Source organism: Pseudophryne corroboree, chromosome 1 (genome assembly GCF_028390025.1).
Source record: "Pseudophryne corroboree isolate aPseCor3 chromosome 1, aPseCor3.hap2, whole genome shotgun sequence".
Lineage (NCBI taxonomy): Eukaryota > Metazoa > Chordata > Amphibia > Anura > Myobatrachidae > Pseudophryne > Pseudophryne corroboree.
The window spans coordinates 813058026-813084511 of NC_086444.1; the positions used below are offsets into that span (position 1 = coordinate 813058026).

The following is a 26486-nucleotide window of genomic DNA, read 5'->3' on the forward strand; positions in this document are numbered from 1 at the left end:
AATTCCCTGGGTTCAAATATCCACTCACTCCTACGTTCGCTCACTCAAATACACTTTGTTTTTCTGTACAGAAAATTTGGATTCATTCAGGTTGGCAGCTTTACCCCAGAGGCAATTTAAAAAAAAATGTTTTTTATACAATTTTTATTTTTATTTTTTATATTAATCTGCTTTAGAAACCGGGCAGTTTTGTGCTATTGTAGCGTGGCTACTGTCCCACCTTTAAACTAAACGAACTATTGTGTAATTTGTACTTAGCGCCCGTACTCTTACGCACTTTGCGTAAACACGCAACCGTACGTGTCTCTTACGCTGCGTGCACAGTCCTGTACTTTGTCCGAGACACGTGTACAAAACCGTATGTCCGCAATAAAACAAATCCCACAACTTCTATAAATGTGAGCAATACTAACTACAATCGCTCACTTAACACAACACAGTTTCTTTCTGTATAAACCTTTACAACCAGGCCAGACTGCGTTTGTGCTTTACACTTACTTCCTTAAACATTTATTTTAGTTTTAACTATATAGCAACAAAATGTAACCGGTTTCACACAGATCTAAATGAATCTAACAATTTGAGTCTTATGGCAACAATGTGAGAGGGTATACAAAGAGTATGGGTGCCTTTTGTTGTGTACGCTTTTGGCGCCAAAAAAAATTCACAGATTTTTAAATAGCTTTTTTTCTGTTTACTTTACGGGTTCTACCAGCATCTCTACAAACCATACAGAGCAGACGTCATCTTATCAGCACACAAGTAGGGTTTTTAGTGTATCCACCGACCAAGAAAAGGTTACGTAGGTTACTTTCTGTCCACCCTTTTGCTGATAGATTAAGTCTGCTGTTACCTGTTAGGCTGTGAGTATGTGGAATCCCTGACGGAGCCCTCAACTGATAATGCTGATTTATATACAGGAATGAAAAGCTATACCTTAAACACACTTTAAATATACTTTACCATGGAGCCGCTGCGGCCATTATACTTGATACACACTCTACGTAGTCTTTACTCTGTTAGCGTAAAGAGTCCCGTACTGTGTACGGACTTTGCGCACAAACGCAGCGCTGACGGTACAAAGTACACACAGCGCGTACACACCCAGAGATACACCGCAAACCCTTAACAGCTATGCAATGCGATAATAATACACTTTAAACCTTATCAGGGAAAGGAAGACACGACACCAGATTGTAATTAAACTGCTGGGTTCCGACACCACAGCATATTATTACTGAAAGGGGGTTACAATATATACAATACAATACAATAGAATAATGGCTACAGTCAATGGTACATACGTGATTGGATTCGCCGCGCTACCCAGTCTGGTCCTCAGTCATCTGATAGATAACTTTGTGAGTCTTGTGTCTGACCAGGCCTGCAGCAGGCTCTCTTTATACAATTCTTCCAAAACCTAACACAATGGATACTGTAATCTCTTTGTCCATTGGACACGGGGATGGTCATTTACAGTACAGGAGAGGTCATAGGTCAGTTTGAATAGATTGGCGATGTCTGATCCAACTGCTCTTGTGGGTGGTCTCCTCTGGATTCCCGCCGCATACATAATGTACAGTAAATACAGTTTATATCAATATTCTGCTCCTGCACATAACTATTCATAGGAACATGCGATCTTCTTCAAACCAACACCGGAATATTACCTTTACAATACCCTACGGCTGGATACCAAACACCACCTTATAACCTTGTTCTGTCCCCTCCTATCCTGTAAAGGTGAATCCCTTTGTTCTGTTACCATTTAAACTGCTGTAACTACTGATGTGGTGCAGGGAGACTATGTGTACATTGTGCACTATTTGGATTAAATATGTAATGTGTTTTGATAGCTTTCCATGCGTTCACAAACTCTACCATAAATACCCATACCATGCGCTAATGCGCAGGACCGCGGGAGCGACCATACGCAAATTGCGGATATGTGCACGCACGGCAGAACAAGTACACGCGCGGAGGCCATCTGTGTGTAGTTTGTACTTGATGTGTGTACTGCAATATTTTTTGACTTTGACACTACTGTGTGGTGTAGTTTGAAGAACGGACACTACTGTGTGGTGTAACATGATTAATGGACACTAATGTGCGGTGTCATTTGAATTGGAACTATTCTATGGCCATGCCCCTTCCCCATAAAGTCACGCCCCTATATTTTTGGCATGCACTGTTACTCTTTTATATGTGAGGAGAGGGGGCACGAATTCTCTTTCTGGCACAGAGCACCAAAATGTCTAGCTACAGCTCTGTTTCCAAATGTTTCATTTTAGAGTGACAGTAGCCAGCCCATGAAGGCTGCATAATTGTTATGTAACAAGTGGTAGTCTGCCCCAAACAAATTGTAGTTCATGTAATACAGTACTTTAGTCATATGCAGGCCCAATGATAATGGTAAACCACTTATCAGATTCTGTTCTGGTGTGATGATTGAGCACTCAGATCCACAGACACACACAGCATGCTAGGTAGGATAATCTTCTGCAGCAGCTCCATTCCGCCCTTTATACTTCATATAGGAATTGTATTTAAGTAAAATATATGTTTCCTAAAAGATGGATGTTCTTAAGGTTATCTAGTTTGAAGCTGAGTTTTTAAGCAAGGATATGTTCTAACTCAGCGGATTTCAACCACTGTGCTGCGGCACACTAGTGTACCGCAAGCGGTTGTCAGATGTGCCACCGCCCAGGAGATGCCTCTTGCTTGCCTGTCGGCCATCATCACTGTTGGGCTCGGGCAGCGCAGTGCTCTTCCACAGCCCAGCCAGTGACCTCTGATGCGGCATGACTCATAGGTCATGCACGCCACGCCATCTTACCACCCAGTGCTGCTCCTTGCCACCTCACAGTACTCCTGCCTCTGAGGAGAAAACTTTTTACTCACTTACACAGGTTTGGACCAGTACTCTTTTTTTGTTATTTGATTGCTGTGGGGCTGAATTGCTATGGGGGACTATGTGTTCCATTACAATGGGGGCAATGTGTGGTGGAATTGCTGTGTGTGGGGGCAATGTGTTGAATTACTATGGGGGAGAGAGTGTGCCATTATTATGAGGGTAGTGTGTGGTGAAATTACTGGGGAGGGGGCAGTGTGTGGAATTATTATGCGGGCAGTGGGTGATGGATTTACTGTGTGTGGGGGCAATGTGTGGCATTACTATGGGGCAGTGTGTGGTGGAATTACTGTATGAGGGAGACAATGTACATAATTACTATGGGGGACAGTCTGTGGTGGAATTATTGTGGAGGAGCAGTGCGTGGAACTACTGTAGGGAGCTAATGTGTTTAATTACTGCAAGGTCCAGTGCATTTGTTTAGTGTGGGGGCCAGTGTGTGTGTGTGTGTGTGTGTGTGTGTGTGTGTGTGTGTGTGTGTGTGTGTGTGTGTGTGTGTGTGTTTTCCCCTTGGGGACCAATGTTTGTTATTGGTTTTTTTTCGGTGGGGTACTGATGGTGTGCCTTGGCAATTTTAAATCACTGTTCTAACTCCTGGCTTCTGTGCTCATCCTGAGATAAGAAGTGTGGTCTAACTAGAAAAGCAGAAACCTTTATTGGTATATACTGTGGATAGGTGGGTGCACAATCCAATCCTATTTATATTAGAAAGGAGATGATATAAACAAGTTTTCTATAGTCCCCCACCTCAGTGCATAGTAGTAGGAGAAAATACCCAGATTTGGTTTTATATAAAAATATATAAAATTACAATTTTGTGTTTCCCTTTAAAGTGGTGATGCAGCCACCAGAGCTACCCCTAGTTATGTAACTATGTTTTCTCTTTGTTTCGGTGGATTATTTTGCTCTGCGGGTAATATATACAGAAGAAGCTGTTACAAAGGGTTATATTACCTGTTCTCCTCCTGTAAGTATCTTCAGGTGACTGGTCACTCTCTTCGACTTCTTTGTAATGGAGTGAATACTGAGTTTAGAAAGTTTGTCTTTCAGCGATTCCTCTTCATCTACCCTCCGGTACTTCAACACTGAAAAAATAGGAAAAGGCATCAAATATTAGCAGACTGATTTTTAGGGGCAAACTCTCTATGTAATGTTGTATTGACATCCTTGTGAAAAACATAGCCCAGGATTCATAAAGGATGATTGATCAAATGATAATCAAAGGCTCTGGACTGAAGGATCAGTTTTTGGCTTTGTGAATGAACTTAAAAAATTACACAACATATTGGTGTGCATGTGCATGTTGTGTTATACTGTGAAACTAAAATCCGTATCATTCCACCCACAGGTGTAATGTCAAGGATGGTTAATATTAATATGAAAACAGCATAGAAAAGTACAATACAGTTGAAAAAGCTGAGGTTTGAGTGCTAACAGGGATAGTACCAGGCAGTGGTGCAGAGGTGGAGGGGAGGGGGGAAAGCTTGGGGTGGTACTAATTGTCGGACTATGTCCCCGTTCATTACCAGGGCGTGGCTCTCTACAACCTTAGTTTTGGGAAAAGTGACTTTGAACCTTGAATTATATATTAGAGACAGTGACTGTATTTTAAGTCACAATTACATTCACAATTTCGGGGAAAAAAGGGCAAGAAGAGAGATACAGGTTGAGTCTCCCAAATCCTAAATGCTTGGGACCAGAAGTATTTTGGATTTTTCTGTATTTTGGAATATTGGCATACCATAACGAGATATCTTGGGAATGGGACACAAGGCTAAACATGAAATGTATTTATGTTTCATATACACCTTATACACATGGCCTGAAGGTCATTTTATACAATATTTGAAATAAATGTTGTGCTTGGAACAAAGTTTGTGTACACTGACCCATCAGAGAGCAAATGTGTCACTTTCGCAGTTGCGCTCAAACATTTTTGGATTTTGAAATACTGTGGAATTTCAGATATGTGAGAGTCAACCAATATGTGCTATGCATCCTAGTGATGGGACCCTTTGTCATTGCAGTGTCCACATATACAGTACTGCATGTACTACTAGGCTTCTTCTGTGTATAAACTTTTATAGCCTATATAGGAGGTAGTTACTTTTTACATATTTTTCTTTTAATAAATCAGCATTCACACAATAAAAGAGTATGAAATTATTAGGTTTGAGGAGAATTGAGAATCACTTTGAACATTTCTTTTTTCTTAACAAAGAATGCAAAAACAAAAAAACAAAATAGAGACTTTCTAAATAGAATATGGTGTAAAATTGTATTGTTATGCCATCAGAGACATTTTCAAGACAAATGTCAGATTTCAGACATCTTACAAAAGGAAATATTTTGCACCATAATGATCATGTTACATTAAAACATATTATTATAAACTATAGAAAATATTTCTCCAATAAAACACCATTCAATTCTTTCAACCGCCAAAAGTTTGCATTTTTATTTCACAAAGTTTCAGTGCCCTTTTTATGTTCATCCAGTTTATGGAATAAAAATAGACTGTATTAACAAAAATAAAAAGGGTTTCCTTTAGTTATTTTTCAGTTAATGGTATATCTTTACAGGCACTAAGAGGGCACCTGTCACTAAGACACAGTGAAGGCAGCCATTTTGTGGGATGAGTTAGTGGTCATGTACATGTACGGGAGAGTGTGGTAAGATGAGTCACTGAGTAAGTTAACCCATCCCCTGTATCTAAATAACTATTCACTTTTGTTGTCATGTGACCATAAATTCAGGAAGCACCCGTCATTTCTATATGGCTGTGCTGTACATGGTAAAGTGGTAAGCGTGGGGTAAATTTACTAAAATGGGAGTTCTATTTAAGATGGGATGTTGCCCTTAGCAACCAATCAAATTCCAGGTATTATCTTCTAGAAGGTGCTAGATAAATGAGAAGTAGAATCTGATTGACTGCTATGGTCAACATCCCATCTTAAACAGAATTCCCATCTTAGTAAATTTACTGTTATGTTTTTTTTTCTTTTCAGTTTTTTGCTTGTCAAAGAAAATGTTCTACATGTTAGGTACAGTATAATGACTGTTATGTCAAAGCAAATTTACATGTTGGTGATTTGCCAGTGTATAAAACTACAAGAATCATTTAGCTATAGATTAGTCTCAATTACTAATATAGGCAGTTTTTTCTAAAATGGTGGTTGTGGGGTAAATTGAGTTCAACTAATTGAGTGCAAGATTTCTCATAAGAAACCAGGGAAGGACTGGCAATGAGAAACCAACTTTAGCATGCAAGTTAATTATGTGGCATTTTCCCCACAAAGGAGGAGATTTAGCAAAGCTTGGAGAGAGATAAAGTACAAATCAATCAGCGTCTGTCATTTTTCAAACAATTGTGTAAAATAACAGTTAGAAACTAATTGGCTGGTACCTTAGCTCTCCTCACTTTGGGCCTAATTCTGAGTTGAACGCAGCAGCAAATTTGTTAGTAGTTGGGCAAAACCATGTGCACTGCAGGAGGGCAGATATAACATGTGCAGAGAGAGTTAGATTTGGGTGGGGTGTATTCAAACTGAAATCTAAATTGCAGTGTAAAAATAAAGCAGTCAGTATTTACCCTGCACAGAAACGAAAATAACCCACCCAAATCTAACTCTCTCTGCAAATGTTATATCTGCCCCTTCTGCAGTGCACATGGTTTTGCCCAATTGTTAACAAAATTGCTGCTGTGATCAACTCAGAATTACCCCCTTTATCTCTTGCAATTTTGATAAATCCTCCCAAAGTGATTTGCTGCTGAAGCAACCTCAACCCCAAAAGGTTGGAGGAATGGCAAGTAAGGAGCAGCTATTGTCAGATGCATACAAATTGGTAGGTGCACTGCGGATGTGAGCAAGCAGATTTGGTTACTCTACATATTGACTACAAACCAGAGTAGTTTTTTTTTTTTTTTTAAGATAACAGGATACAAGTGATATTAGATAAACAGCATTCAATATGATAATGTGTCAAACTCTACTGTGCTAAGTACTGTACAGCCGTACAACACTGTGACACTTTAATAACACAGTGACAGGCTTGGGCATATGCAGACCCTTTTACAGAGCCAAGCAAAGAACATGCAACTGCAAGCTATACTGCAGCCTACTAAGCCTGACCTTTAAGTCTGGTGACTCAGACGTGTGATGTTATTGTGGTTGATGACTCATGAGCAATAACACTCAGTTAAGAGACAGCTTGTAGCGTTTAACCATTTAACTACATGTCAACAGCAGCACTTCATATTTCCCTACAGCGTTGGTGGGTGGATTGCTGAATAGTCGTTGAAATGCCAAACAGATGATGTGTGAGATTAGTTTTATTCTTTTGTGATAACATTTATTTGGTTGGTTTTATATTGTTTAACGTTAACTTTAAGGAAAAAAAATAAGGCAATTTGGAAAAGGCAAAGGCCTTAGTATTTTTTTTTTTTAATTATGCTCATGTGTACACTTTAAAAAGTAAATTGGTCAGTATTCCCCAGATGGTTCAATATACCCATTGACTCGGATCAACTTACCTGTAACTTGCGGTAAGTTGAGTTACAAGACCACTTTTTATTTTAGAAGGTTTTCACAGCCCTTTGTCATAGATGCATTCTTATCATTTTGACTGACAGGGTACATCCTCAAATAAAGGTAGATGTTTTGTTTTAGCTCTGTTTCATTTCTCCTTGACTAGGGATCAACATAAGTAAAAAAGAGATCATATTACCCCACTCTCCCCTACTCTGTCAATACACTAGGAACTAAAACCTTAAGAATAATAGTCATGAAGTGCCTGAGTGACACCACTGTTTCCTATGAGGCTAGATTCTCATGTTTAATGGTTCAGTGTGTACATGACAACAGGGACAACCTTTGTAACTAAACATCTGTATGCAAAATCCATTATGGGGGCCTGATTCCACAGGTTAGAGTGTGGCTCTTGCCATGGGTGTGTGACTAGATTCACAAAGGGCCTGCCTTGTGCCTAGAACGCTGTTCTTGCTCCATATCATCCTCATCTTTTAAAGGTTGCACAAATGCCTTTCCATTTAATTGAGCTCAGTGCCACACTATAGCCATGTATGTGTTACGCCCTCAAGATTACTTATTTTGTATATGTAAATCTTGAAACATCATGTCTGTTACTGTACCTAAGTCCTTCCTTCTTTTCAGCTCATTAATATTGCAATTGATATCTCTGATCGCTGTAAAGGCGTCCTGTAGTGTCCTGTAGTCCGGGTGACATGGAGGAGTGGAGTTCAGTAGTTCACATAACAACAGTGGATATTTCATCACCCGCTGGATTGGTTTAATTATCAGGGATCCCATGTCCAGCAGATTTGGTTTACTTCTAGGTGGTACAAAATAGGGACATGTGTTACAAACAGACAAGTAACAGTTAAAACTTCTAAACAACAGTCAAACCCACAATGGTAATTTTTATTATTTTCATAATGATGTCTCAATGTCCTTGTCACATTGGAATTACATTATGCGTGCATTATCGTACCAGTAGCGGATCTTGCCACAGGCAAGCAAGAGTTTTGCCCGGGGCGCCGCCTTCCGGAGGGCGCCGCACCATGGCAAGATCCGCCACTGTGCCCCCCTGCAGTGCCCCCCGCTGTGCCCCCCCCCCTCCGCTGGTCCCCCGCTGTGAAGGGAACCAGACGCTACGCGTCTAGTTTCCCTTCGTGGAGAGGACCTTTGCTGTGCGGTGCGCGATGACGTCATCGGCATTGTGGCACAGACGCTAGGGATCATAATTGACCTCTAGTGTCTATGCATCCGCGGAGAGGAGCGGCGCCGGCGGAGGTCTGCAGCGGTCTGGAATCGGGAGCGGGGATGTAAGTATACTTTTTTTTTTTTCAGCGGCGCTACAAATGGGGGCGTAACTGACCACGCCCCCGTATTAAACCATGCCCCTTACGTTTTTTTGCCCGGGGCGCCACAAGGGCAAGAACCAGCCCTATATTGTACATATGGCAGGGAGATGTCATTAGTTTGCAAAACAAGACCATCTGTCAAACATTAATGCCTATGTACGAGCTACAGCTGGACATCTAGTTAGGATGCCTCAATACAATTTTGAAGTTATTTTCATGAGAGTACTGGACTGTTACTCAGATCATGAATACAAGTGGGTCAATCCAATTATTTGCGATGGGTGCGAGTTGCCGTTGCCACTGGATTTCAACGCCAGTAACCGCACACTAACTCACATCCCTTGCAGCCTGACTTCTGCCTGAATTCACTCAAAATTTCCTTGCCAAAATAGTCCACAGTGCTTTACGATTGGGAACACACACAAGAAAACAGTGACTGGAAATTAACAGACAGATAAAAGCCTAGAGCCCTGGATTGAAGCTGCATTCTATAGTAAAGTCATAGTCAGTCAAACTTGCCAACTCTCCCTGAATGTCAGGGAGACTCCCTGAAATAACAGCAATCTCCCTTACTCCCTGAAGAAAATAGCAATCTCCCTGATTGCACTTTACTCACATTTTGTGCTTGGACAAAACATAATCAGAGTTATACGTTTATATTTAAATGGGGTCATCAGTTCCATTTCTTTGCATTGGTTATAAAACACAAGTGATCCCTATGGGTACATGAATTTTCAAATAAGGTTTGTCGTGGCCACTTATATGGAAACACATCATTGTAGAACACAATACATGAACAAGTCCTGAAATGTATCAGTGTCTTTTCGTCAACAAGGAGATCTTACTGAGCAAGAATGTAACAATGCTCAGGCGCAGCAGTGCAAGTCTAATTTAACATCGTGCTCATACTGTAGGACAATGGCGGAACTTGTGAGTAGTGTGCCCAGGTGCAAAAATATAATTTGGGCCACTCTCCTCCACCCCATCCCAAGTTGCAGTGGGTTACAGAGAGAAGCAGAGTGACAACGTGAGGCAGAGGGTCACAGGGGGAGGAAGTGAGTGACAGGGAGACAGTGGTTGACAGGGGTACAAGCCCTGTGCAGTGTGGAGAAGAGGGGGCATGTACTTTGGTGGGGGCAGGACCACAGTGGCCTCTGCTTTGACTGGTGCCCCCACCCCTTGTGCTTTCCTCAGTTTGGTACTCGGTCAGGCAGACTCTGACAGTACCAGTTGTACAGCTGTCTGTTAATTAGAGGCAACATGTGGCTGTGATCTTCTGCGCTGATAGGTGGCAGGACTTCTCTATCAGTCTGGCACACACAAGGTTACAATGTTAGCCCCGCCTCCCTAAGGTAAGGGTCAGGTCTGGCAGGCAGTAGGGCCTGCCCTGCTCTCTGCACTGGTCCATTCAACTGACATAGCTCAAAATTATATTAGGTGGTTCGGGGGGCCATTAGGGGGGTCGGGGATATCTTATCGCTGGTCTGAGAATGCTGGTCTGAGAAGCAGTGGGCCCCTTAGTCCTCAGGGGCCCTGGTGCAATGCACCTGCTGCACCAATGGTAGTTCTGCCCCTGCTGTAGGAGTTGCTTTCACAATCTCATTGACATGCTTTTTGAAAAGTAGCCGAGTATGATCTGAGCGTGTCTGTCAATATGCAATATGTGGAAATCAAGAATCAGATTGCAATGGGGAAAAGTACTTATCAGCTAAATGATCCGGACGGTACACAGTCAGTATGTCGACACCAGAATTTCAACAGTTATGATGCTGACATGGTTATAATTTATAACAAGAAAAAGAGAGGGGAAAAACTGTGTTGCAGGGGCACACTTAATTAAAATGTAATGCTGGGCGCACACTACACGATAATTTGAACGATGTTGCCGGTATATAGGGTTCCCTGTATCAGATATTTGTCTCCACATATTCTCCGTTACGCAGATTAACTCTGTAACAATGGGGGTCATTCCGAGTTGATCGCTAGCTGACGTTGTTCGCAGCACAGCAATCAGGCTAAAAAACGACTTTTCTGCGCATGCGTATGCACTGCAATGCGCATGCGCGATGTACGGGTACAAAGCCCGTTGTTGTTTTGCACAGGTTCTAGCAAAGTTTTCAGTCGCACTGATGGCCGCAAGAAGATTGACAGGAAGGGGGCGTTTCTGGGTGTCAACTGACCATTTTCAGGGTGTGTTTGCAAAAATGCAGGCGTGTCTGAAAAAACGCAGGCGTGGCTGGGCGTTCGCTGGGCGGCTGTATGACGTCAAATCCGGACACGACTGGGCTGAAGTGATCGCAAGCGCTGAGTAGGTTCAGAGCTACTCTGAAACTGCACAAACTGTTTTTGCAGAGCTCGGCTGCACAAGCGTTTGCACTTCTGCTAAGTAAAAATACACTCCCCAGTGGGCGGCGGCATAGCGTTTGCACGGCTGCTAAAAACTGCTAGCGAGCGATCAACTTGGAATGACCCCCCATGTTAGAAAAATCACAAGCTGAAGGCAGACATGTAAAAAAAAATACTTACTGTGGGTTGTAAATATGGTGATTGAATGGACATTTTGTGGACTAGCATTACAAGAAAAAGTTACTAGGGTAATACAGCATAGTACGTAGCAATATAAAATTACAAGTAGTGTTCTCACATTGTACAGTGTATAATATTAAATATCCAATCTAGCAAATCGTTTGATATGTAGTCAAAGCAATTAATAACATATAGGGGGAAATATAATAGTGTGAGAATCAGAAAGTGAGAGATTTTGGTCAAATTCTCTCACTTTCTGATTCTCACACTCTATTACATTTACCCCATAGTCCTTAATAGGAAAATTCGTACAGAGGCAAGCTAGGGTTCAAGCAATGGTAAACTATAAATTAATATAAGGCAAATAAAATTATATTTAGCGATATACAGTTGAATTACATGTTTAGCACGCTCATGTAATTTAAACGTGAATAAGGTAAATAAACCACTGTACAACAATGCATATGTTGGTACAGGTTGAGTATCCCTTATCCAAAATTTAAAATCCCACATTTTTCCCTACTGAGATAATGACATATATATTATATATTATGAATATATATAAATATATTATATAGATATACAGGTTGAGTCTCACTTATCCAAAATGCTTGGGACCAGAGGTATTTTGGATATGGGATTTTTCTGTATTTTGGAATAATTGCATACCGTAATGAGATATCATGGTGATGGGACCTAAATCTAAGCACAGAATCCATTTATGTTACATATACACCTTATACACACAGCCTGAAGGTAATTTTAGCCAATATTTTTTCTAACTTTGTGCATTAAACAAAGTGTGTGTACATTCACACAATTCATTTATGTTTCATATACACCTTATGCAAACAGCCTGAAGGTCATTTAATACAATATTTTTAATAGCTTTGTGTATTAAACAAAGTTTGTGTACATTGAGCCATCAGAAAACAAAGTTTTCACTATCTCACTCTCACTCAAAAAAGTCCGTATTTCGGAATATTCCGTATTTCGGAATACAGGTTGAGTATCCCTTATCCAAAATGCTTGGGACCAGAGGTATTTTGGATATCAGATTTTTCCGTACTTTGGAATAATTGCCTACCATTATGAGATATCATGGTGATGGGACCTAAATCTAAGCACAGAATGCATTTATGTTACATATACACCTTATACACACAGCCTGAAGGTCATTTTAGCCAATATTTTTTATAACTTTGTGCATTAAACAAAGTGTGTGTACATACACACAATCCATTTATGTTTCATATACACCTTATACACACAGCCTGAAGGTCATTTAATACAATATTATTAATAACTTTGTGTATTAAACAAAGTTTGTGTACATTGAGCCATCAAAAAACAAAGGTTTCACTATCTCATTCTCACTCAAAAAAGTCCGTATTTCGGAATATTCTGTATTTCGGAATATATGGATGTGGGATACTCAACCTGTATTTGGATATGGGATACTCAACCTGTATAATATAATCAGGGGCGTAGCCAGAACTTTGTGGGCCCCATAGCAACATTTGAAGGACCCCTGTCCCAGTGGTTCTAGAGAGACACCACTCTGCAGCAGTTGTTAATGTTATGCCCCATAATAGTGCCCTAGTTCACATTATGTCACATTGTAGGGCTGCTAAAACACATTATGCAACAAAGTACCCCATTTTACATTATGACAGTGTCCCCAGTTTATATTATGTCATATTACTGTGCCCCCAGTTCATATTATGTAATACTATAGTCATAGATGCCTACCCTCCCTCATCTTGCAGGAGACTCCCTGAAATAGCAGTAATCTTCCTCACTCCCTGAATAGTCCAGCAATCTCCCTTATTGCACTTTACCCCCATTATGCAGCTATTACATTATTGGGGGGAAAATAAATCAGAGATACATACATTCAAATGCGATCATTAGTGCCATTTCCCTGCATTGGTTAGAAGGCACAATGATCCCTATGGCCACTTACAGTACATGGAACCTCTGGTAAAATACAATACACAAACAAATCCTGCAATATATCAGTGACTTTTCTTCAACAGATAGATCTTACTAACTTTGGGGCTCATTTACATTTGGATGTAACTCATTTTCATGACACGCTTCTCTGATGTAGCAATACGCGCTCGCGCTTGATAGGTGTTACTTTCACAATCTCCCTGAAATGCTTTTTCAAAAGTAGGCAAGTATGACTATAGTGCATCCATTTCATATTGTGCCACCTTACAGTGCCTCAGTTCATATTACAGTATGTTACATTATAGGGGCACATTTACTATGCAGTGATAAGAGCGGAGACATGAGCCAGTGGAGAAGTTGCCCATGACAACCAATCAGCACTAAAGTGTCATCGATAATTTGCATACTATAACATTACACAGAGCTGCTGATTGGTTGATAGGACAACTTCTACACTGGCTCACTTATCCGCTCTTATCACTGCTTAGTAAATGTCCTCCTATAATGCCCTTCTGTTCATTTATATACCACATTACAATGAGCAGGTACACGGGCATAACAAGATATATTGTAGGCCACAAGGAAAACATTTGTAAAGGCCTTAATGTGCCTCACAATTGTGAAAAATGTATATAACACGTGTAACTTTGACAGGGAAGGTGGGCCCCTCTCAGCTCTGGGCCCCATAGCAGCTGCACTCCCTGCACCTATGGTAGCTACGCCCTTGAATATCATATACATATATATGTGCCATTATCTCAGTAGGGGAACCAAAAATGTGTGATTTTGACATTTTGGATAAGGGATACTCAACCTGTATATAAAAAAGCTGGAAAAGGCTCATATATAAGTAAATACACAGTTTCTACTTTCAACCATTCTGTGTAAGCTTTGAACGGTTTGATGAGAGAACTTACAAAAACTCCTAATGAGTAAAAGAAGTACTGTATGGCCATTTGCTTTTGGCTCTGAGATTTGCTTATATCTCACCTGATGAGTGGGCACATAAAGCATATAAGGGTCTATTAGGGGTCTATGCATTAATCCAGTGGTTCCCAAACTGTGTGCCGTGGCACCCTGGGGTGCCTCGGGACACTTGTAGGGGTGCCTTGGATTTGTGGTCCAGGACCAATTAAAATTATTTATGGTCAATGTAATAGGCAAAACCGGTGCTGGTGGCTGCTAATCATAAAATATGTGGACAAACAGAAGCAAATCTTGTCCCTCACCACACAATTTAACTTATGGATGACATATAAACACAATTTACTTCATTTAATATTTCTTTCTAAATTTCTCAATAAGAAGCTTTTGTCCATGAGGTGCCGTGAAAAAAATTCTGATGCTCGAGGGCGCCGTGATTCCAAGAAGTTTGGGAACCACTGCATTAAGCCTTTGAGAGATAAAGTGGACGGAGATAAAGTACCAACCAACCATCTCCTAAAGGTGCATACACACGGGGGGTCATTCCGAGTTGATCGCTCATTGCCGATTTTCGAAACGGAGCGATTAAGGCAAAAATGCGCATGCGCATGGTACGCAGTGCGCATGCGCTAAGTATTTTAGCACAAAACTTAGTAGATTTACTCACGTCCGAACGAAGAATTTTCCTTGTTGAACTGATCGGAGTGTGATTGAAAGGAAGTGGGTGTTTCTGGGCGGAAAGTGGCCGTTTCCTGGGAGTGTGCGGAAAAACGCAGGCGTGTCAGTTAAAATCAGGGGAGTGTCTGGAGGAACGTGGGAGTGGCTGGCCGAACGCAGGGCGTGTTTGTGATATCAAACCAGGAACGAAACGGGCTGATCTGATCGCAGTGTAGGAGTAAGTCTCGAGCTACTCAGAAACTGCTAAGAATTTTCTATTCGCAATTCTGCTAATCTTTCATTCGCTATTCTGCTAAACTAAGATACACTCCCAGAGGGCGGTGGCCTAGCGTGTGCAATGCTGCTAAAATCTGCTAGCGAGCGAACAACTCGGAATGACCCCCCATGTGTATACAGCATGCGATACCAAAGTGCGCTCCCGTGGTGTCGGTATCACAAGAAAAAATAGACTATGCAGGGAAGTCAATTTTGACTTTATTGTGTACAATCTAGTTTCTAGTAGTGATGTGCACCGGAAATTTTTCGGGTTTTGTGTTTTGGTTTTGGATTCGGTTCCGTGGCCGTGTTTTGGATTCGGACGCGTTTTGGCAAAACCTCCCTGAAAATTTTTTGTCGGATTCGGGTGTGTTTTGGATTCGGGTGTGTTTTTTTACAAAAAACCCTCAAAAACAGCTTAAATCATAGAATTTGGGGGTCATTTTGATCCCATAGTATTATTAACCTCAATAACCATAATTTCCACTCATTTCCAGTCTATTCTGAACACCTCACAATACTATTTTTAGTCCTAAAATTTGCACCGAGGTAGCTGGATGGCTAAGCTAAGCGACCCAAGTGGCCGACACAAACACCTGGCCCATCTAGGAGTGGCACTGCAGTGTCAGACAGGATGGCAGGTTTAAAAATAGTCCCCAAACAGCACATGATGCAAAGACAAAAAGAGGTGCAATGAGGTAGCTGTGTGACTGAGCTAAGCGACCCAAGTGGCCGACACAAACACCTGGCCCATCTAGGAGTGGCACTGCAGTGTCAGACAGGATGGCAGATTTAAAAAATAGTCCCCAAACAGCACATGATGCAAAGAAAAAAAGAGGTGCAATGAGGTAGCTGTGTGACTAAGCTAAGCGACCCAAGTGGCCGACACAAACACCTGGCCCATCTAGGAGTGGCACTGCAGTGTCAGACAGGATGGCAGATTTAAAAAATAGTCCCCAAACAGCACATGATGCAAAGAAAAAAAGAGGTGCAATGAGGTAGCTGTGTGACTAAGCTAAGCGACCCAAGTGGCCGACACAAACACCTGGCCCATCTAGGATTGGCACTGCAGTGTCAGACAGGATGGCAGATTTAAAAAATAGTCCCCAAACAGCACATGATGCAAAGAAAAAAAGAGGTGCAATGAGGTAGCTGTGTGACTAAGCTAAGCGACCCAACTGGCCGACACAAACACCTGGCCCATCTAGGAGTGGCACTGCAGTGTCAGACAGGATGGCAGATTTAAAAAATAGTCCCCAAACAGCACATGATGCAAAGAAAAAAAGAGGTGCAATGAGGTAGCTGTGTGACTAAGCTAAACGACCCAAGTGGCCGACACAAACACCTGGCCCATCTAGGAGTGGCACTGCAGTGTCAGACAGGATGGCAGATTTAAAAAATAGTCCCCAAACAGCACATGATGCAAAGAAAAAAAGAGGTGCAATGAGGTAGCTGTGTGACTAAGCTAAGCGACCCAAGTGGCCGACACAAACACCTGGCCCATCTAGGAGTGGCACTGCAGTGTCAGACAGGATGGCAGATTTTAAAAATAGTCCCCAAACAGCACATGATGCAAAGAAAAAAAGAGGTGCAATGAGGTAGCTGTGTGACTAAGCTAAGCGACCCAAGTGGCCGACACAAACACCTGGCCCATCTAGGAGTGGCACTGCAGTGTCAGACAGGATGGCAGATTTAAAAAATAGTCCCCAAACAGCACATGATGCAAAGAAAAAAGAGGTGCAATGAGGTAGCTGTGTGTCTAAGCTAAACGACCCAAGTGGCCGACACAAACAACTGGCCCATCTAGGAGTGGCACTGCAGTGTCAGACAGGATGGCAGATTTAAAAAATAGTCCCCAAACAACACATGATGCAAAGAAAAAAAGAGGTGCAATGAGGTAGCTGTGTGACTAAGCTAAGCGACCCAAGTGGCCGACACAAACACCTGGCCCATCTAGGAATGGCACTGCAGTGTCAGACAGGATGGCAGATTTAAAAAATAGTCCCCAAACAGCACATGATGCAAAGAAAAAAAGAGGCGCAATGAGGTAGCTGTGTGACTAAGCTAAGCGACACAAGTGGCCGACACAAACACCTGGCCCATCTAGGAGTGGCACTGCAGTTTTCTAGCAGGAGGATGAGTGCTTCCATCCTCATGTGAATCTGAACCACTAGCCATGAACATAGGCTAGGGCCTCAGCCGTTCCTTGCCACTCCGTGTCGTAAATGGCATATTGGCAAGTTTACGCTTCTCATCAGACGCTTTTAATTTTGATTTTTGGGTCATTTTACTGAACTTTTGTAGTATACTTGGCGACACAGAGGTAGAGCAGTGGACTACTGTACCGTACTGCTATATATATACTGGTGGTCACAGCAACATTCTGCACTGTCCCCTCCTATTATATACTGTGCACAACTAAAATGCAGCACAGGTATGGAATGGATGCATAGTATACTTGACGACACAGAGGTAGAGCAGTGGACTACTGTACCGTACTGCTATATATATACTGGTGGTCACAGCAACATTCTGCACTGTCCCCTCCTACTATAAACTGCGCACAATTAAAATGCAACACAGGTATGGATGCATAGTATACTTGACGACACAGAGGTAGAGCAGTGGACTACTGTACTGTACTGCTATATATATACTGGTGGTCAGCAAAATTCTGCACTGTCCTCCTATTATATATACTGCGCACAACTAAAATGCAGCACAGGTATGGATGGATAGTATACTTGACGACACAGAGGTAGAGCAGTGGACTACTGTACCGTACTGCTATATATATATACTGGTGGTCAGCAAAATTCTGTACTGTCCTCCTATTATATATACTGCGCACAACTAAAATGCAGCACAGGTATGGATGGATAGTATACTTGACGACACAGAGGTAGAGCAGTGGACTACTGTACCGTACTGCTATATATATATACTGGTGGTCAGCAAAATTCTGCACTGTCCTCCTACTATATACTACAATGCAGCACAGATATGGAGCATTTTTCAGGCAGAGAACGTAGATATTTTCAGCACACTGAGCACAGATATTTGCAAGCACACTGAGCACAGATATTTGCAAGCACACTGAGCACAGATATTTGCAGCACACTGAGCACAGATATTTGCAGCACACTGAACACAGAAACTGAGAGAACGCTGCACGTCCTCTCGCTATCATCTCCAATGCACAAGTGAAAATGGCGGCGACGCGCGGCTCCTTATATAGAATACGAATCTCGCGAGAATCCGACAGCGGGATGATGACGTTCGGGCGCGCTCGGGTTGACCGAACGAGGCGGGAAGATCCGAGGCTGCCTCGGAACCGTGTAAAATGGGTGAAGTTCGGGGGGGTTCGGATCCCGAGGAACCGAACCCGCTCATCACTAGTTTCTAGTATAGTAAAAATTGTATATAGTCAAAATCGCAAGTAAATATATTCAAAATTGGTGATTCTGGGCTCTGGCGAGTTCCAGGGAAATCGCATAGTCAAATTTGGAAAGTCAAAATATCACAGTGTGTATGCACCTTAACTGTAATTTTTCAAACCCAGCCTGTGACATGGCAGTTAGAAGCTGATTGGCTGGTACCTTATCTCTGTCCACTTTGTCTCTCTCCAAGCCTTAGTACACAGACCCCATAATGTAGAAGAAAAAGATTAAAAAACTGCTTAGAACACTGTACCCATGTAGTGTGTCTGTAGGCAGATGTGTCTTGGGGAGAATGTGCAGTATAAAGTATTGACTATTATAGACACCAAAAAATCTATTTGGGGAATAGATTTTCAAAATAGTGGTTCCCCTCGATGATTAGATATATGGTGGTAGTTGAAATGCCTTTTTAAGTCAGACGAGCATCTGGTATGTGATCCTGCACTTGGAGCAAGTAAAGGGACCATCACTGTCAGTGGTGTAACTAGAAATTTTTCTCCCCCAAGCCAAAAAATCCTTCGGCGCCCCCCCCCCCCCCCCCCCCCCATAATTGGCACTAGTAAAGGGACAAATATGCACGCCCAAATAGGGTGTGTGGCTTCGTTGACATGGGCGTGGCTTCACGTAAAGGGGCGTGGCATTGCAGGAAAAGACTACCTTATACCCCAGTTTTGCAACCTGCACGCCCAGACGTTGGCCACCACAGGAAAGAAAAATAATCCTGATTCATGCCCCTTACATTATTTGTCATTTTTCCTCCTTATAGTAATGCCCAGTATACATTATTCCACATACTGCAATGGCCCTTAGACATTATTCCACACACAATAATGCACATGACACAATATGCACACACTGTAATGCCCCCGACACATTATGCCACACACCGTAATGCCTGTGACACATTATGACAGGAATCGCAATGCCCGTTATACATTATGCTACACACTGCACTGCCCCTGATACATTATAGCACATACAATGTCTGTGACACATTATGACACACACCGCAATGATCCTGAGACATTATACCACAATGCCTGTGATATAGTATACAACACACCGTTATGCCTGACACATTATGACACACACCGTAATGCCTGTGACACATTATGCCACACACCGTAATGCCTGTGACACATTATGACAGGAATCGCAATGCCCGTTATACATTATGCTACACACTGCAATGCCCCTGATACATTATAGCACATACAATGTCTGTGACACATTATGACACACACCACAATGACCCTGAGACATTATACCACATACCACAATGCCCGTGATATAGTATACAACACACCGTAATGCCTGACACATTATGACACACACCGCAATGTCCGTGATACATTATGCCACACACCGCAATGTCCGTGATACATTATGCCAAACACTGCAGTGACCCTGAGACATTATACCACATACCACACAATGCCCGTGATATAGTATACCACACACCGTAATGCCCATTACACATTAAGTTCTACAGTAAGGCTTCCAATTACTTTTAAATTACCTGCTCGTTGCCAGGGGTTTCATGCTCTTGGTTCCATGCACGGTGCCAGGGGTTTTCATGCTCAGGGTGTCATGCTCGTTGCCAGGAGTTTCATGCACTGGGTGTCATGCTCGTTGCTAGGGGGTAGTGCTTGTTGCTAGGGCCGTGCTCCCAGTGCCACATATGCTCCCAGTGCCAGATATTCCCCCACAGTGCCAGGTATATGCACCCAGTGCCAGATATTCCCCCACAGTGCCAGGTATATGCCCCCAGTGCCAGATATTCCCCTACAGTGCCACATATGCCCCCTCAGTGCCTGCTCCCCCCAGTGCCAGGTATATGCCCCCAGTGCCAGATATTCCCCCACAGTGCCAGGTATATGCCCCCAGTGCCAGATCTTCCCCCACAGTGCCAGGTATATGCCCACAGTGCCAGGTATATGCCCCCAGTGCCAGGTATATGCCCCCAGTGCCAGATCTTCCCCCACAGTGCCAGGTATATGCCCCCAGTGCCAGATATTCCCCCACAGTGCCTGCTTTCCCCCCAGTGCCAGATATTTTCCCCCAGTGCCAGGTATATGCCCCCAGTGCCAGATATTCCCCCCCAGTGCCAGGTATATGCCCCCAGTGCCAGGTATATGCTCCCCCAGTGCCAGGTATATGCCCCACCAGTGCCATATATTCCCCCCCAGTGCCAGGTATATGCCCCCAGTGCCAGATATTCCCCCACAGTGCCAGGTATATGCCCCCAGTGCCAGATCTTCCCCCACAGTGCCAGGTATATGCCCCCAGTGCCAGATCTTCCCCCACAGTACCAGGTATATGCCCCCAGTGCCAGATCTTCCCCCACAGTGCCAGGTATATGCCCCCAGTGCCAGGTATATGCCCCCAGTGCCAGATCTTCCCCCACAGTGCCAGGTATATGCCCCCAGTGCCAGGTATATGCCCCCCCCAGTGCCAGATATTCCCCCCCAGTGCCAGGTATATGCCCCCAGTGCCAGATATTCCCCCCCAGTGCCAGGTATATGCCCCCAGTGCCAGGTATATGCCCCCCCCAGTGCCAGATATTCCCCCCCAGCGCCAGGTATATGCCCCCAGTGCCAGATATTCCCCCACAGTGCCAGGTATATGCCCCCAGTGCCAGATCTTCCCCCACAGTGCCACACAGTGCCAGGTATATGCCCCCAGTGCCAGATCTTCCCCCACAGTGCCAGGTATATGCCCCCAGTGCCAGGTATATGCCCCCCCAGTGCCAGGTATATGCCCCCAGTGCCAGGTATATGCCCCCCCAGTGCCAGATATTCCCCCCCAGTGCCTGCTTCCCCCCCAGTGCCAGGTATATGCCCCCAGTGCCAGGTATATGCCCCCAGTGCCAGGTATATGCCCCCCCAGTGCCTGCTTCCCCTCCCCCTCCTTTGTGTTGGAGGGACACGGAGCGCATAGCGCGCCTCTCCAATGTCCCTCCTGGCTCTCCCCCGGCCGGTCTAATAAAGGAAGTGCCGGTTCGTGAGCCAATCAGAGCTCACGAACGGCACTTCCTTTATTAGACCGGCCGGGGGAGAGCCAGGAGGGACACAGGAGAGGTGCGCGATGTGCGCTCCATGTCCCTCCGTACACAGTAGGCAGCAGCTGAGGGAAGGAGGGAGAGGAGACCGCAGATTGACATGCGGACGCTCGTCTGCATGTCAATCTGTTCTGTCAGTGGCGCCCCCGCAGCCCCTCGCCCCCAAGCCACCGCGAGGGCTGCGGGGGCAGTAGTTACGCCACTGATCACTGTGTACAGAGCTGTGGTGCGTTTTCTTGTTCTAACCCGTATTTCGCCGGACTGGCTTGCATACAGACGTAGATATTTAGCAAAGCTTTGAGAGAGATAAGGAGGTGAGAAGTACAATTATTCAGCTGCTGCGTTATAAGGTGGACAATGCTCATTGATTCTAGCACCAGGGATTCAACTTGCCAATAACAGATGTACCCGGGTGGTATTCATGTGACCGGCCGTCGGGAGACCGACAGTCACATGACCTCCTCCAGCATCCCGACCCCTCACTATCCCGATGGTTGGCATGCCGACCAACATGGACTGTTCCTACTCGTGGGTGTCCACGACACCCATAGAGTGGGAATAAAACCCGTGGCGACCGCAGGTCGCCACCGAGCCCGCAAGGGGCTTGCTGCACTCGCCCCTCCCCGCCGGGATCCCGGCGTCGGTATGCTGCCGGGATCCCGGCATCGGTACACCCGGTGTACCCTAAAGGAAACATGGACGGTATACTGTTTGTTACAAGCATTTAACAATTAGCCCTTTTATGCCATCAAAAGGGTTGGATCCAGCTGAATTAAGGAATTTATAAACAAATGGTGATTATCAGGGGCATATTGGCCCACCAGGACACCATGACAGATTTCGATGGGCCGGTCCCATATCCCCCTCAGCCAGGCTGATTCACACTCAGGCTGGGCTGGCTCACACTGCTTCCAGTACTTGTGGTTCATTGGAATGCAATCCGGAAGTTAGGCTAGCGGGCACTTCCAGGTGCCGCTAGCCGTGAAAAGTGGTGATGCTGTTCTACCAATGGGGGACCTTGAGAAAGTTAACCAGCCCAGCAGCATCTTCTCCCTGGCCCTGGCCAAAGATCTCTTCAACGAGCCCGGCCCAGGAGCAGCAGCAAAGCGATGGTCGGAGCCGGGTTCACTACACCCGCTGCCACCCCAGCTCCTGCACTCTCGCTGAACTGGCCAGAGCGGCGACTGAGCACTGAAGGGGACCCAGCAGAGAGGTTATTTTTAATTACATTATTTGCATTATCATGATGGTGTAAGGGTTAGGGCGTCCCCGGTCACAGTGTATGGTTTGGGGACTGGACAGGAGCAGGATGTACCTTGTTCTCAGGATGCCAGCTGATCAGGCAGCACTCACAGCCAGCCCTGGGACAATCTCTAATGCAACGTCCTTCAGCCCTATAGCTGCCCAATGTCTGTCCATGATGATGGGCCTATTTATGCGGTGTCTATGTATGTAATGCGGTGGCTATGTAAGTAATGCGGTGGCTATGTATGTAATGTGCTGCTAGTCGTATAATGCGGTGCTATACATGTAGTGCGGTGCTATACCTGTAATGTTGTGCTATTCGTGTTATGTGTTGCTATTTGTGTAATGTAGTGCTACAGGTGTAGTGCTATACATGTAGGGGGTAATTCCAAGTTGATCGCAGCAGGAAATGTTTTAGCAGTTAGGCAAAACCATGTGCACTGCAGGGGGGGCAGATATAACATGTGCAGAGAGAGTTAGATTTGGGTGGGTTATTTTGTTTCTGTGCAGGGTAAATACTGGCTGCTTTATTTTTACACTGCAATTTAGATTGCAGATTGAACACACCACAGCCAAATCTAACTCTCTCTGCACATGTTATATCTGCCTCCCCTGCAGTGCACATGGTTTTGCCCAACTGCTAAAAAATGTCCTGCTGCGATCAACTTGGAATTACCCCCCCAATGCGGTGCTATATGTGTAATGCAGTGCTATTTGTATAATGTGGTGCTATTCATGTAATAATGTGATGGCTGTGTATGTAATATGGTGGCTATGTATATTCAGACGTACAGATGTGCATCAGGGAAGGGTATTGTAGCAGCATATGCATAAAGGGGGTCATTCCGACTTTATCGCTCGCTGCCGATTTTTGCAGCGCTGCGATCAGGTAAAAAAACAGCAAAACTGGGCATGCGTATGCGCCGCAATGCGCACGCGCATCGTACAGGTCCAAAGAGCATCGTTGTTGTGCAATGCTTTTAGCGACAAATCCATTCGCACAGCCGATCGCAAGGAGATTGACAGGAAGAGGGTGTTTGTGGGTGGCAACTGACCGTTTTCTGGGAGTGTTTGGGAAAACGCAGGCGTGTCCAGGCGTTTGCACGGCGGGTATCTGACGTCAATTCCGGGACCTCCGTCACTAGAATCATCGTACAGGATAAGTAACTACAGGGCTGGTCTTGTTTTGCATAAAATGTGTTTGTGTCACTCTGCTGCACATGCGATCGCACACTTGCAAAGCGAAAATACACTCCCCCGTGGGCGGTGACAATGCGTTTGCACGGCTGCTAAAAGTAGCTAGCGAGCGATCAACTCAGAATGAGGGCCGCAGTCACAGGTAAACATTAGCATAACGTAAAGCAAAGGAGACCCCAACTGTGTCTATCTCAGAATCAGGACCTCTGTGGAGTGACCCCGCCCTCTTGACAGGTCCCTCCCCCTCAACAGACTCCACCCTCATTAGGGCTGCTTCCATAACTTTCCCGGGCTGGTGTTCGATCCCAATCCGCCCCTGGTGATTATAACCACTCCTTATTCATTATAGGAGACATAGTTTTTTATTGCCATTACAGAGTAATATTGTATGTCATTTTTACTGTGTGTCTATTTTAAACTGTAATTTTTATGGAAATTTATTGATATAATAAATTGCTAATGTGCTCTCTCGATAAATTGATCTATTGATCTTATTTATGATATATATTTTTTTCTAGTATATTATTGGTAGGAGAGTACTGCTAAATTGGGAGCGGTATTACAATTATAATTATATCAAAATTGGTTAAGCTTGGTGGCTTGGAAGCGCTTGGACTTCGTTGTTGCCTTTTATTACTGGCTAGTTACCAGCCCCTCAAAATGACAAACCAATGTAACAGTAATGTCAGCTCGACGTCTGTGCGCGGACGATTGGGGCAATACTTGAATTGCTCCGTCGGGCACCATCTAGTGGCTTCCGACATGCAAAACCCTTCAATTCCCCTCATAGAGGTGAGGAGCAGCGTTAGCCCTTTATTATATAGCATACTAAGTGACTATGTTCGGTATTTACTAAACGAAAAATGCGTAAAAAACCCTGTTTTCTGGGTTTTTACTGCATTTTCAAATGTACTAAACCCTTGTCGCCCGCTTACCGATGTGGAGGGCATTGCCAGCTTTTTATGGTGATACCCTATAGAAGCCTATGGGCTTCTTACCGCATCCTGTCACATCCCGCCGCCCTGCGCCACTCAAACCGCCCTCCTCACCTGCATGCTGTCAGCCTTTCCAGCGTGCTCTCTGAACCCCCAACCTCCTCCTTCCTCGCAACACATCCAGTTGTCCTTCCGGCTGCAGAGAGAAGGACGAGGAGCCCGGGACTATCTACAGACGTCACCTCCATGGACTGGAAGGTGACGGAGACCCCTGCACACCCTCTCACAGGTACCGCAGGTGGCCTCTGTCATCGCATTGCGATACTAATCGCATATGTTAGTACATATGCAATTAGCATCGCTGAGATATCGGCGATGTATATTTAGTACATCCCGCCCTGTGTCTCTAATACAAAGGGCTTATTTGACCCATTTTTTGAACCAATATTTGGGGTTGGAGACACCTGTTTACTGACAAACTTTCAGTAGACCAGTCTATAGGGATCATGTTTATTATTTCCAGGCCATTTGTGCTAATTTGATTGCTTGCCACCATACGTGATATTTAATTGATGTTTTAATGAATGAATTTTTAATTAAATGTCATATTTTTTATCTGCTAAACCGCATTATGTTTAAATGTCAACTTTATCTATACATCTTAATTTATATTATATACTGTATGCGTGTCCATGGCGCTGTTCACTCATCTTTATTGTTATAGCTGTTTACATATTAGGAATCTAACACACTCCTTTGAACAGCAGCTTCATACAGCGCCGGTCTGGCCCTTGTTTCTTAAGGATTTGGATATGGGGGTTCATTCCGAGTTGTTCGCTCGGTAAAAATCTTCGCATCGCAACGATTTTCCGCTTAATGCGCATGCGCAATGTCCGCACTGCGACTGCGCCAAGTAAATTTTCTATGCACTTAGGAATTTTACTCACGGCATTTTCATCGTTCTGGCGATCGTAATGTGATTGACAGGAAATGGGTGTTACTGGGCGGAAACAGGCCGTTTTATGGGCGTGTGGGAAAAAACGCTACCGTTTCTGGAAAAAACGCAGGAGTGGCTGGAGAAACGGGGGAGTGTCTGGGCGAACGCTGGGTGTGTTTGTGACGTCAAACCAGGAACGACAAGCAGTGAAATGATCGCAGATGCCGAGTAAGTCTGAAGCTACTCAGAAACTACTACGAGGTGTGTAATCGCAATATTGCGAATACATCGTTCGCAATTTTAAGATGCTAAGATTCACTCCCAGTAGGCGGCGGCTTAGCATGAGCAAATCTGCTAAAATTCACTTGCGAGCGAACAACTCGGAATGACCCCCATGGATTCAATATTGGTAACAAAGGAGAACACTGAGGTTAAGGATGACATGTGAGAGCTTAATGGCAGGGTTTATTATTGTGTTACAAGAGTAGAGATGCCAGGTAGACAGTTTATGTTGACTGGTGGTAAGAGAACTAGCTC

General features: G+C 44.1%; 1 protein-coding gene across 1 annotated transcript in view; it reads right to left on the reverse strand.

Annotated features, from left to right (window-relative positions):
- The window catches only part of ARHGEF38 (Rho guanine nucleotide exchange factor 38), a 159700-nt gene that overhangs the window by 63199 nt on the left and 70015 nt on the right, over positions 1–26486 (reverse strand). Inside the window, exons 6-7 of the mRNA XM_063919288.1 lie at positions 8064–8263; positions 3866–3996 (exon numbers count right to left, since the gene is read on the reverse strand). Of these exons, the coding sequence (XP_063775358.1) occupies positions 3866–3996; positions 8064–8263 (331 nt within the window). The remainder of the gene's footprint in view (positions 1–3865; positions 3997–8063; positions 8264–26486) is intronic.